At 43.0% G+C, this 14,413-nt stretch overlaps 1 protein-coding gene across 2 annotated transcripts; it reads right to left on the minus strand.

Annotated features, from left to right (window-relative positions):
- Window positions 1-1,449: 1,449 nt before the first annotated feature.
- LOC133412679 (dipeptidyl peptidase 4-like) lies at window positions 1,450-13,908 on the minus strand. Of its 2 annotated transcripts, XM_061696228.1 has the most exons (25): window positions 13,754-13,908; window positions 9,156-9,254; window positions 8,963-9,054; window positions 8,718-8,792; window positions 7,925-7,977; window positions 7,783-7,855; window positions 7,503-7,623; window positions 6,886-7,040; window positions 6,636-6,733; window positions 6,433-6,562; window positions 5,727-5,765; window positions 5,533-5,631; window positions 5,364-5,434; window positions 5,229-5,282; window positions 5,046-5,158; window positions 4,914-4,961; window positions 4,748-4,846; window positions 4,203-4,272; window positions 3,925-4,119; window positions 3,797-3,851; window positions 3,635-3,734; window positions 3,476-3,534; window positions 3,339-3,411; window positions 1,903-1,976; window positions 1,450-1,827 (listed from the first exon to the last, which is right to left on the minus strand). In XM_061696228.1, the coding sequence occupies exons 1-25, from the start codon at window positions 13,869-13,871 to the stop codon at window positions 1,735-1,737; spliced, it is 2,256 nt and encodes a 751-aa protein (XP_061552212.1). In that variant the 5' UTR covers window positions 13,872-13,908; the 3' UTR covers window positions 1,450-1,734. The 2 variants fall into 2 exon arrangements, with proteins under 2 accessions (XP_061552212.1, XP_061552220.1); XM_061696236.1 differs by lacking the exon at window positions 5,229-5,282.
- Window positions 13,909-14,413: the final 505 nt, after the last annotated feature.

The following is a 14,413-nucleotide window of genomic DNA, read 5'->3' on the forward strand; positions in this document are numbered from 1 at the left end:
GCCAACCGTGTGGTCTGCATCCAACAGTCCGGAACTCCAGCACCACAACAGCTCTCGTCAAAGCCAGTAACTCCTAGTCAGTGGCTGCAGATTTCAAAGTGCCAACCATGGTACGAGTCCGGTAGACGGAAATTTTTGAAAGATGTCGACCAGGTGGGCCACCGCCTACCGCTGCAACATCAGGCTGACATGAAGATGTGCCCTAAGGAACTGGCCTGGCTACGGTTATGGGTTATGACCTCAGGGGAGTGTGGTCTCCACATTCGTGTTCCTCCTGTACATTTCCCCTCGGAAGACTACCTTCAGCAACACACTGGACATCAGGTATGCAGACGACATAGGGCCATTTCAGGCTTTTGTCATTGCAGACATCAGCAGCAACACCACCACGTCCAAGGAGGCAGAGCATCTGCCAACAACATGTTGCTCAATGGTGAGAAATCAGTGGAGGTGACGATTTGTTTCTCCAAAATTCCCCCACGGCCTGCTGCTGTCTCTGGGTGGACAGGAGCTCCGGGTGGTTACCACCACCATAGACCTAGGTTTCTACCTTGACAACAACCTGAGTGGAAACACCCGGGTGGAGCAGATATTAAGGGAATGGCACCAAACAGCTCCACTTGCTGATGGTCATTGCCAGACACAGACTAATAAGTGAAGATCTCGTGTCTGTTGTCTGGAGTATGTTGGTGTCCTCTTTCTCGGATGCAGCAAACAACAAACACTCTTGACTTTTCAGAGAGCCCTCAGGATCATCTTCAGTGGCTCCACCCCACCACTGGACCTCTCACAACTGCCAACACTGCAAAGCAGGAGGGAAAGGGCAGCCATCCAGATGATCAAGGACATAACAAACACCACCCACTATACGACCTGGTACAACAAACAAGGGCCACCCACACATGCGGGGTATGCTACTGCTGGTGGACACAGGGATCCAGGGACTGATGTAATAAGTTGCTGCAAACAGAGCTGGTCTGTCTGAAGAAGCCATTCAACTGATTAGCCTTGACCAGTGTGCCCTCTTGCTTTCAATGAGTCTTTAAATTACTATTACTTGATATTACGACTCCACATAACTCAAAAGTTTTCCTCTCCAGCTTCCAGTATTGGCCTCTCTCAGTGTCTCCTTATTTAAGTATCATGTCACCTTGTCCGATCTGCAGGCCATCCATCTTGTACTTCTTGTGTTCTTTATTTTTTTGTGCCATCTAAGGCTACATGGAAGGTTGCTAACACGAAGGTGACCAGTTTAAGACAGTGGTAAATCACCAAAAGAACGCTGGCTGTAAAGGGAGGCCTCAGAACCTCGGTAGGAACACATACAAAAAGTATCAATGCATTAAACAATTCAAACACGATAATAACAATACATTTTGAGCAATTGGAAAGATAGGAACGACTTTATTTTTGTATTTCATTTGTACATCACATTACAATGTCCACCAATATTATAGCCCACTAAAGTGGGTATCTGGGCAACCATGGCAACATCAGAGATTATAAATACAAACTGGTGTAGCATCCAATTGATTTTAAGGTCACACAATTAGTTATTGTTTCTTTGACTGGGTAGATAGTTGTGGAGTGCTGTTTTTAACTTTTTTTTTGCTATTAATGCTGCAATGTCGGCCTCCATTTAAATGACAGTACATCATTTAAACAGGTAAACGTGTGATGTGCAGTCTGCTTTGTGCGAGCCGCAGGAGTTCTGGAGTGCTGATCCAGTCAACTTTATGCAAAGCACCTCTGTAGGAAGTGACTCATGTGGGTATAGACGTGCTGATACGCAGAACCAGAAAGCCCGTGGTTCTTGTCCGTGTACCACTAAAGGACAACATCAACATGTTCATAATTTAATTTTGACATGCTGCATATCAACATCAAGTTTAGTTCGCTTACCATTGCTTCAAAGTCCACCTGCTCCTTTACCAGAGCTTCAGAGATCTCAGCTGCCTGCTGGAAATGCACGTTGTCTAGAAAGAGTAACCATATAACAAGCAACGTGAATCGAAAACTGGTTCTTTTTGAAAACCGGTTCACAGTTTATTGGATTCCTAGGAGTTTTGTTTGCTTGCCTGCCGATTCCACTTATCGATTCCTCTTAGTCACAAATGGCATATTTGTCATCATCATTTGTATCGTTATTTTGAGTTTTGTGTGGGGTATTGTGCTCTGTTGCTACACCAATGTAGCGTCTGAGATGGTAACAAAACATCAGTATCAAGCCACGCCTGATCCGACTGTTACATTGTTACATTAGTGGAAGAGCTGCATTGTTTTGGGTTGCAGGTGCTTTTGGAGCCTTTCTCAGCTGACTTTAGGCCAAGAGGCAGGCTACATCCTGGACTGGTCAGCAGTCAATCACAGGGCACATAAACACTACCGTTGACACTCACAGTCACACCAATGGACAATTAAGTCACCAGTTAACCTACCATGCATGCATTTTTGATATTATCCACATTTTTGTTGATTTGCTTTTGATGAGATTGAGTTTTTGTTTTATGTCATGTCATGTTTTTCCCGTGTCCCTTGTCAATGTTGTCTTGCTCGTTAGGTTTTCATTTCCTCCTGTTCTCGTCAGCCCGGTCCCTTGTGTCTACCGATCAGCTTCCTCCAGCCACTCGTGTCTTGTCCAGGTGTGCCTCGTTGTCTCGTCGATTTGCTTGTATTTTGTTCCCTGCTTCCTTTCAGTCGGTGTTGGTGCATTGACGTCAGATGTTACGTTTCCTGAGTCCCGTCATGTTTCTAGTGGTGGGTGTTTTGTTTCCATGCGTTTCCTTGTTGCTTTGAGTTTAGATTTGGCGAATTAATGTAGTGTTTGGTCCTGATCCTTGTTTGCCTTTTCTGAAATTAAATAACTTTTTGAGACTCCTGCACTCCTACCTTGCCTATCTGCTTCCCTGCACTTGGGTTCTCCACCCTTTGCCTCCCTATCAAAGCCACAAAAACCCAACTGGGAGACCTCCAGAGTTTGGCTCGCGAGTGTTACATATTTAAAATCAAGTCAAATTTATCTTGTTCTTGAAATCATCCATCCGTTTTCTGTACTGCTTGTCCTCATTTGGGCCGTGGGTAAGCTAGCTGGAGCCTGTCCCAGCTGACTGAGCAAGAGACAGGGGTACAACCTGCACTGGTTGCTAGCCAATTGCAGCCCACGTTTAAATGGCACCTAGTGAAAACTCACAAGCATGACGACAACAACCAAATTCCACAGAGGATGGCCTTAGCTGAAATTTGAAGCCACAAACCCTCGAATGTGAGGTAGATGTGCTATGAATTACGCCACCCTGCTGACTATTTTGTACTAAATAACCGTGATTAGCGTGACTCACCATCAGCTGTTCCGTGAACCAGCAGATACTGCACGGCATGGAAGTTTTTGGCCCGTGCAGTCACTGTTGCGTTCTGCGCAGAATGGGATTGGATTGAAACACGTAGCTGCACAGCTGAAGGGTGTGTGCAAACTTACAGTGTAGGCTAATTGATTGTCAATTGGCTTCATCATGTACCGTTCGGTGTAGATGGAATCTGGAAAAAAAACAAAGTGGACAGTTGTTATTTGACATATTGTAATAGTGGGAATGTTGTTTTAAAAAAATAATAATAATAATACATTTTTTAAAAATACCATAATATTCCCATTTGGAGACCGGAGCAACTGCCATTCCACATTTAAAGACTCCACTTCCGGATCCCAAGGCCATGGAAGCCACATATCCGCCATAAGACTAACGAAAAGTCCCATCAGGTGCAAAGTGGCTTAAACATTGTCTACTACTGGACTACTTACCCATCCCCATATTGCAACTCTATCTTTGTCCACAAATCCCATTTTGATGAATTCCCTACAATGGAAATGTAGTTAAGGCCTTCTCATACAAGGAGTAGAAATGGTTGTTAACCCTTCAGCCTCCCTACCTGGCTGCTGTTATCTGATCTTCCACCTCATAGGATCCGAGACGTTTATAGATTTCGTGCATTAGCTTGTCGCCTTGGTAACCACTGCCTCTCCCATCAAAGCTGGCGACGATGATTTTCTCTGTGCTGGCCAGGTAAGTGGACCAGCTCACTCTATAGGTAAAGTCTACCTTCTGGCTGCAGGGACCAGCATACCTGGAGGGTTGATGAGTGGTTTAATCTTCAACGCTACGTCTGTTGCCTACGAGTTTTTCCAGAGGCTGCTGATGTACTCTTACACATCCAGCAATAAGGGGTACTTCTTGGATTCATCAAAGTCTGGTGGCAAAAACATCTGGTACCAGAGCTCTGTCGTGAACAGCAAGATAGAGATTGAATCCAAATTGATTGAAATTTTGGACAAGCTTTGCACAGTAATATTAGCAATAACTCTCCAGTGGTGTTAACGTGACGAGAGAAGTCTGCGGTGGTGCAGCAATATGTATCAGTAAAGTACATGCTTCATGACAACAAGAGATGATGAGACAACATTCTGCACCTGTCAATCACAGGACTTGTACACATTCACTCCTATGGGCCATTTGGTCTTCAATGAACCTAAAATATCTCACTTATTACATATTAAAAGGATTAACATTGGCAGTCCTAGCTTGAATGGCACCCTGTGCAAGACCCCTCCAAATTGCCCATGCAACCGCCAATGACATATGACACCATTACACAATAGAAAAGCATTTCACTAGCAATTTTATTGCATTTTGAAGTGCATGCCAGAAACCGCCGCTGAGTACAAACGATTGGATAGCTAGCTTAATGAACTCACTGTAACCAGCAATCTTGACAGTTCCGCGACGCATGGTGGGCATTTGGATGTCGGCTATCAGTTGGCTGAATTTGCTGTTATCCTCCAAGCGTTGAAGCTCTAGTGATGAAAGAAAATTCAACACAATCCTTTTTCTGTCTTTCTCCATTAGGCTAGTAGCTCTCACCTTTGCCTCCCTTGTTATCCATAAGAGAGCTGTACGGAATGCCAGGACCTTTGATCCAAAAATAAACAACTTGATGATATGTCTGTCACCCAACATTTAAAAGATATTTAACATGCAAAAAGAAGAACTGACCATTGCACCTCATGAGGTAGAATCGTGCATTGTGGCTGAAATAAGCAGAATTATACTGGCAGTTGTCACTGCTTAAATTGCAAGTTAGACACGTGACCTCCCCCTTGGTCCATCTGAAACAAGCACACGTTGGATGAGGTGCAAATTAAAAGTAAATACATTGCAACGGAATAGACGGGTTACCGATAAATGTTCCTGCCTCCTGGTTTTCCACCCTCTTGGTTGCTAGAGTAATATCTGTGATGTATGATGAGTGTTACAGCGACAACAACCTTATTTGAAATCTACCGTTCCATCCATCTAAAAAGTTGAACTTACACACTATCTGCAGTTACTTTCTGAATGGCAACAACTTCCCATTCTCCTTTGGTAATCGGCGTAGCGTTGCCCTGCAAAGGAAAAGTTGGCATACATTTTAGTCCCAAATCCCATGCTCTGACACGTACCACGATATATTCTTTCGCGATAGTTTGTCTGCTCCGCCAACCTCGACCACGTGATGGATGTGCTTGTAGCCTTTGGAGTCACTCATCAACAAGTAATAACTCATCTTATCTTCAGAAAAAAATGGATCTGATGGAGAAAACTAGCCAGAAAAAAATATGTTAGGATTGCACAAACTGGCTAACATTATTTGGGTCACTGTTTTGTAACTACAGTATGTAATTGTTTTATTTTTACCCGTCCAATCCAACCAGAGGAGCTTTCCACGTCCAGACGCTGCAAAAAGCAAGACAGAAGATATGTTTTAATTCTGACATAAATTGTTCTTCATCTACAGTCTATTAGTATAAGTTTAGTACCACTTTAAATTTTTTGTGGGACCGCGCTCGTAACTCGAAATACTCGTAACGACATATTTCAGTAAAATGTAAAGAATTAAACATTTTTGCCACGTTTTTTTCTTCAAGTCAATGGACCTTTCGGTGTGCTTGCCTTGGCCACCTGGGGGCAGTACAATACAGATACGTGGCTGTACATGGAGATGGTTGTCACAACGTCACAGTATAAGCTGCAGTAATATTAGTCAGTCTTCACAGTGGATAAAAAAATTCATGCTAAATTTTTATAATCTGTCTTCATGTGTTCCTCCACCGTTTGTGTTCAAATATCCGTCGCTCTCAGGGTTCGGACACCGCAACACCAATACTACGCGTTAGTCTGTCTCTGGCGTTTTGCATTGTTTCTTCGCATGAAGGTAAAGGGACTTTCCTAAGGTGAAGCTATTTGGTTGTCTTACAATACGTGTAATTTTGTTTGCGGTCTGCCAAATTGCTGCTTGTTGTCAAGTGAGTGGAGTTCTCCAGCCACCACTGTATAGTATCATTTATAAGTATGTATAGTAAGACTTGCTAGCATATGAAAGATGACACCGCTTGTTTTGTACCTCAACTGGGACCCAGGTGAGGTCCTTGAGGTCGTAGATCTGAAGGATGAGGTGGGTTTGGAGCCTTTGTAGCCACTGGATGGCAAGACGCTGGTCCGTCCCCCAAGTCACTGTGGCCAAGTAGTGCTCCCTATTTGGCCACAGATGGCAAACTGTGATCCTCATCTGTTATGTAATTTGAATAGCCCAAAGGGTTCTCTTACTGTGAGCTGAAGGGTTCCGGAACGAGGACTTCGGTGATAATTGTTGTGTTATCTGTGTCCACAACAAACAGCTTCACCACTGGGTTTGGGGAACCTGCCTGGAGAGGACAATACGAATGACTCAATCGGGACTCGGGTTAAAGCCATGGACAGGGTACCCATCTTTGGATATGGGTAAGGGTTAAGGTGTTTCGACTATGTGACTATCCAACATTGGATAGGGGTGAAGCTTTCATTGATGGGTACCCACCTTTGGGTAAGGGATAGAAACAGTACTGGGATACTGACTATCCCCGTACCAGGAGAACTCCACATTGGGGACCTCTGTATCATTGAACTGGACATAGGCCACATATTTTCCTCCTGGGGACCACCACAGGCCCTGATTGGATGAGAACATCTCCTCTGGTAGGGGGGAACAAAAATGTGTGCTTTGAATCCAAGTCATACACGCTTGGACAAAATTGTTAGTACCCTCCTGTAAAATTGTCATTGAAATAACCTGAAAATGACAAAAACAATAATCATTAGAAGTATAACTCCTCGTGGGCAAACTGCTCCAACTGGATCAGATTTGAAGGGTGTTTTCTCCAGATGACATTTTTCAGCTCCTCCCGCAAACGTTCAGTAGGATTTCAATCAGGCCACTTCATCATAGTCCCGTAATAGTGCAACGCTGCCGGGAGAATCTCCTTTGCGCAGATCTGTTTTTATTGTTTAATTAAATAAGAATTATTGATTTGTTATTGCTTTTGTCAATTCCAGGTTTTACACTTGATAAATGTTTTTTTTTTTACTTTATTCCAATCGAAAGCTACTAAGACTTAGGTCCACGGTTATACTTATTTCTAACTACTTCTTACTTACCTTCATACACCCAATCAGGAATTCCATTTAAAATCTGATTCTCCTTGCCGTCCAATGTCACTTGGTGGAGCTCTGAATCTGGGCTGGTCTTTATGTACACGTTATTTTTCCAAACAAAGGCCTAGGAATCCGAAAGAAAATAGTCTATGAAGGCTGAATAATCCATCTCTGGCTGAGAGTTGACATTAAGTGTTTGGGAAAGGCTGATCAAGGTTTCACTAATCTATCATGCGCCCCAAAGCTGACATTACCGGTTGAAGCTTGATTCAGTCGCACTCACCAGTTTGTTCCCTGCAGGCGCCCAAGCCAAGTATTGGATTTCTTCAGGTAGATTGTTAGCTTCTACAAACTTGCTGAGATTAAAAATCCAGTAAGAAAAATTACCTACAATAAAAATGTAAAAAAAAAAACTGCGTACTTACTTCAAAGTGCGATCGTAAAGCGAGTACGACGCTGTGAATGAATGCCGCCACACCTATCAGGACAGGAAATGTTCTCTTGTGATTTATGGTCAACATCAAGTGGAATAAAGACAAACAGTCAAGGTGCCTTTGAGACATTCCCATTTCACCCCCCAAAACTTGAGACTTTCCATTGAACTTCATATTTATTGTCTTAAATAGATTTTATGCGGTTAGAAATGCATACTGGTCATGCTAACACACACTGCAAATAGACAATGTGCATGCAAACAGTGAGCTTGTTGACAGGGTGGACATTTTGGCTAATGTTAGCATTTAGCGGTAGCCCTTCGCCTCGCAACATATTTCAGTTAGCAAGCTGGCTGTGTCCTGTCTAACAAATATATTTTGAATTTCCGAAAGGTTTTCATTGATTGGGATTTCACTGACAGAGTGGACATGTTACGCTTGACAACATCCAACTACATTCAAAATAGGATGAAAATGACAAAAGTGTAAATATTTATTCTACAGTCAGCCACTGTTTCAGCCTCCATTGAAGAAAGACAAAATGCTGGTCGTAAATGTCAACGAATACATCAGACGCTTTCTTAAAGGTGCACTTAGCCCATAATGACAGGGTGGACAGCAATTTCGGGGACATGCAAAATGTTCAATATGATGAAGAAAATAGAATATACATGATCAAAATGACTAAATTGATCAACTAACTTATTGTAGACTGAAACTATGTAAAAAGAGGTGATTTGGTATATTTGTGATACCGACCCATAGAACAAAAGCTGAGTCTTACCATGCGGCGGTTACTTAGAAGTGCCACATATCTGCGGTCAGCAGACAGCTGGTAGTCAGAAGCGCCTTTTTCGGTCTGTTTGAATGGGAAAAGAACACTTTCTCACCAAATGTTCTGATCCGTTAGGCCCATTTTCTCGCCCGAAGATAGCTGGGATAGGTTCCAGCACGACCCGGAGCCCCACCGGTCTCAATTCAAGCGTTACGCTTTCTACCACGATGTCAAGACAAAGATCGATGGCTTACAAATGTGTCTGCACTTAAGAACATGGAGGACTGTCCCGTGGTCACATTATGGAGATAGACGGAGCCTTCTCGACGCTGCAGATACTCGTCATCTACAAAAAGAAATGAAGTTACAATTACAAACAAAACAATTTAGAAAACTAAGAAGCTCTGTATTGATTGGCGCTAAACCTCCAACGTGTCGGATACTCACCAGAGATCCATCTGATGCTGTAAGATTTGGGTTTGAGGTCACTGTTGAACACGTCCGCCAATGTGAAAAACTTCCTGTCCGTGGATCCATCCTGGTCCTCTGAAATATTCAAGAAAACCGGATGTTGCACACTGCGCCCTGATTGTATTCGCCGGATCGTCAAAACGTCTTCTCGGATTCATTGAATCTAAAACAGGGAGATCTCAACTTGGACTTTTTCCAATGACCCCCTTATGATCATAAAACCAAAAAAAACACATTGTAATGTTATGTTACGATAACAAATTCATATTTTTAGAGACAAAAGGTTATGTTATGAAAATAAAGCCATGGTTTTTCAAGAAAAAGTTGGAATCTTTACAAGAACAAAGATGCATTTAGTAAGGATAAAAAGTCATACTCTGACTAGAATTAAGTCAAATTAATTTAGATAGTCGTAATATTATGATATTAAAATCTAACTTTAACGACGAAATAAAGAAATTTTTTTAACCTGATTTTAATATAATTTTGACATTGACATTTTTTACTCTGGAAAAGATGCCTTTATTCTCTAAATAGTTGGACCATGTTCTTGAAAGAAAATCGCCTTTTGTTTGAACAACTTTATTATTGCAGGGGTGTCGGATTTATGTGATGATACGTCACAATCATTTCAGCACTTAATTGGCCCACAGCTAAGGTAGGAAGGAGAAATTGGTTTATTATTTTTGTTTTATTGGTGCGCCAGTCCCCATATATACAGTGGATATAAAAGGTCTACACGCCCCAGTTGAAATGCCATGTTTGTGTGATGTAAAAAAAATAAAATGAGACCAAAATATCATTTCAAAATGTTCTCCACCAATAATGTGATCCATAACCAGTGGTGATTACATTTTGAATGAATCATGACTCATGGATTCTTTTCCTTTGGGCTTGTCCCTTTAGGGGTGGCCACAGCGCTTCATCCTTTTCCATGTCAGCCTATCTCCTGCATCCTCCTCTCGAACACCGACTGCCCTCACGTCTTCCCTCACGACATCCATCCACCTTCTCTTTGGTCTTCCTCTTGCCTGGCAGCTCCATCCTCATCATCCTTCTACCAATATACTCACTCTCTCTCCTCTGGACGTGTCCAAACCGTCCAAGTCTGCTCTCTCTAACTTTGCCTCCAAAATATCGAACCTCGGCTCTCCCTCTGATGAGCTCATTTATAATTTGATCCAACCTGGTCACTCCGAGAGCGAACTTCAACATCTTCATTTCCGCCACCTCCAACTCTGCTTCCTGTTGTCTCTTCAGTGCCACTGTCTCTAATCCGTCCATCATGGCTGGCCTCACCACTGTTTTATAAATGTTGCCTTTCATGCTAGTAGAGACTCTTCTGTCACATAACACACCTGACACCTTCCTCCACCTGTTCCAACCTGCTTGGACCAGTTTCTTCACTTCTTGACCACACTCACTATTGCTCTGGACAGTTGACCCCAAGTATTTCAAGAGCTCCACACTTGCTCTCTCTTCTCCCTGTAGCCTCACTCTTCCCCCACCACCCCTCTCATTCATGCACATATATTCTGTCTTAGTTTGGCTAATCTTCATTCCTCTGCTTTCCAGTGCACACCTCCATCTTTCTAACTGTTCCTCCACCTGTTCCCTGCTTTCACTGCAGATCACAATGTCATCTGGAAACATCATGGTCCACAGGGATTCCAGTGTAACCTCATCTGTCAGCCTATCCATCACCACTGCCACCAGGAAGGGGTTCAGGGCTGATCCCTGATGCAGTCCCACCTCCACCTTAAATTAATCTGTCACACCTACAGCACACCTCACCGCTGTTCTGCTGCCCTCGTACATGTCCTGTATTATTCTAACATACTTCTCTGCCACTCCGGACTCTCGCATGCAGTACCACAGTTCCTCTCTGGGTACTCTGTCATAGGCTTCCTCTAGATCTACAAAGACACAATGTAGCTCCTTCTGACCTTCTCTGTACTTTTCCATCCACATCCTCAAGGCAAATAATGCATCTGTGGTACTCTTTCTAGGCATGAAACCATACTGTTGCTTGCAAATACTCACTTCTGTCCTGAGTCTAGCCTCCACTACTCTTTCCCACAACTTCATTGTGTGGCTCATCAACTTTATTCCTCTATAGTTCCCACAGCTCTACACATCATCCTTGTTCTTAAAAATGGGATCCAGTACACTTTCCTCCATTCCTCAGGCATTTTCTTGCTAGAATTCTATTGAACAAGCTGGTCAAAAACTCCACAGCCACCTCTCCTAGATGCTTCCATACCTCCACAGGAATATCATCAGGACCAACTGCCTTTACAATCATTGCCACTTCCTGGTCCACCACACTTGCCTCTTCTACTCTATCTTCTCTCTCATTTTCCTCATTCATCAACTCCTCGAAGTACTCTTTCCATCTAGCTAGCACACGACTGGCACCAGTCAACATATTTCCATCTCGATCCTTAATCACCCGAACCTGCTGCATATCCTTCCCATCTCTATCCCTCTGTCTGGCCAGCCTGTATAGATCCTTTTCTCCTTCTTCAGTGTCCAACCTGCCATACATGTCATCGTATGCCTCTTGTTTGGCCTTTACCACCTCTACCTTTGCCCTGGGTCGCATCTCAATGTATTCCTTTCCTCTCCTTGGTCCTCTCAGTGTCCCACTTCTTCTGAGCTAACCTTTTTCCTTGTATGATTTCCTCTACTGTGAGGTTCCACCACCAAGTCTCCTTCTCTCCTTTCCTGCCAGAAGATACACCAAGTACTCTCCTGCCTGCCTCTCTGATCACCTTGGCTGCAGTGGTCCAGTCTTCTGGAAGCTCCTCCCGTCCACCGAGAGCCTGTCTCACCTCTTCCCGAAAAGCCGCACAACACTCGTCCTGTCTCAGCTTCCACCACATGGTTCGCTGCTCTGCCTTAGTCTTCCTAATCTTCCTTCCCACCACCAGCAGAGTCATCTTACACACCACCATCCTATGCTGTCTTCCCACACTCTCCCCTACCACTACCTTACAGTCGGTAACTTCCTTCAGATGACATCGTCTCCACAAGATGTAATCCACCTGTGTGCGTCTACCTCCGCTCTTGTAGGTCACCCTATGTTCCTGCCTCTTCTGGAAAAAAGTGTTCACTACAGCCATTTGCAACCTTGTTGCAAAGTCTACCACCATCTGTCCCTCCGAGTTCCTTTCCGGGATGCCGTACTTCCCCATCACTTCTTCATCAGCCCTATTACCTTCACCAACATGTCCATTACAATCTGCACCCATCACGACTCTCTCTCTGTCTGCGATGCTCAGAACTACTTCGTCTAGCTCCTTCCAGAATTTCTCTTTCACCTCTAGATCACATCCTACCTGTGAGGCATAGCCACTAATCACATTATACATAACACCCTCAATTTCAAGTTTCAGCCTCATCATTCGATCTGATACTCTTTTCACCTCCAAGACATTCTTAGCCAACTCTTCTTTTAAAATAACCCTGACTCCATTTCTCTTCCCATCTACACCGTGGTCAAATAATTGAAACCCTGCCCCTAAACTTCTAGCCTTACTGCCTTTCCACCTGGTCTCATGGTCACACAATATATCAACCTTTCTCCTAATCATCATGTCAACCAACTACCGAGATTTTCCTGTCATAGTCCCAACATTCAAAGTCCCCACATTCAGTTCTAAGCTATGTGTTTTCCTCTTCTTTTTCTGCCGAAGAACCCGCTTTCCACCTCTTCTTCTTCTTCGACTTCGACCCACAGTAGCTGAATTTCCACCGGTGCCCTGCAGGTTGACGGCGCCGGTGGCAGACGTCGTTAACCCGGGCCACGACCGATCCGGTATGGAATTCTTTGGATGAACGCTCATATTTGTTTGGCAAGGTTTTAAGCCGGATGCCCTTCCTGACGCAAACCCTCTGCATTTATCCGGGCTTGTGCCCCCCATAGGGCTGCATTGAATGAACACTCATGGATGGTTCCTTGAAAAACTTTTTGGATTTCAACCAAACCATTTTGGAATGAACCACATATTTATTCTTTACACAAATAATAAACTAATTACAAAACATGATGACATAAAATTTCATAAAAAATGTTTGTTGCATTATATGTGTGTGTATATCAGCATGTGGAAAACATGATACCATGTTGATCTAATGACAAATGTGAACAATTTAGACAATATTGCTTCATATGACAGCCCAGAGAAGTGAATGTTCCCTAAAAAAAAGTCCAAAATTGTCAAACTGTTCAACAGTATCAACTCATAGATTGCACCGCAGGGTGGTACTTTGAGGTCATATTTGGAAAAATGTGACATTTGAGACAACGGCAGAATGGCACATTGCCATGACCGTTGAACATCATTGTGAGCTTCAGATGATCCTCACATCATGAGACCCACCATAAAGAGAATGAAGGACATGGTAGATGCTTTAAAAGGTCGCAAACAGTTCATAACAGCCGAGGACACTTAAATGTTAACCATTAACTTCAATTTACCTTCTGTTCTGTGTTTAGCCTTGAAAAAATGGGCGCTTTCTCACAACGAACCCCCCCCCAAAAAAAATAAATATGGTGAAAAAAGACTTACCTTTTAGATAAATCACGGTGGGTACTGTGATCAGAACAACAACACCAACCAGTCCAAGAACCCCGAGGACCACCTTGGCAATGGAGACCTGAGTGAGCAAAAACCTGTGAATGCGCATGGAAAATGCCAACTAAAAGAAAAGCAAGTACGGTCAATTAACTAACCATAATTTAAATGGGTGAAGAAAAAAAAATAAAACAAATCACAAGAGCAGTCATACGGCGGCAGCTAATTGTGGTCACAGAGTTGTGCGTCTATCGAACTTTGCTGTTAAATATTACCTTCGGTTTCAAAGGTAGGCCAATAAATGTGTAAACAACCGAGCAAAGTTTGCCAACTCGGGAGAAACTGAGTTTTCTTTCTCTTTTTTTTTTTCTTTCATTTTTAATAACATCCCAGTCAAAATGGAAATGAGTTTTGTCTTTATCAGGCTACGACTTCTTCCAATCTGTTTCATTTCATTTCTTCCATCAAAACCTTTTGTTGTCATTAATAGTTTATTGATATCATTTTCTTTGGTAGGATAAGGACAATTTGTGGTTTCATAACAGAAGACGCTTTCCTGTCAAGGCTTTAAGATCTAGTGGTAAGAGGGCGTGCTGCTCTCTCATGGAGATACATATGTATATATATATATATATATATATATATATATACACA

The sequence above is a fragment of the Phycodurus eques genome, chromosome 1, assembly GCF_024500275.1.
Source record: "Phycodurus eques isolate BA_2022a chromosome 1, UOR_Pequ_1.1, whole genome shotgun sequence".
Lineage (NCBI taxonomy): Eukaryota > Metazoa > Chordata > Actinopteri > Syngnathiformes > Syngnathidae > Phycodurus > Phycodurus eques.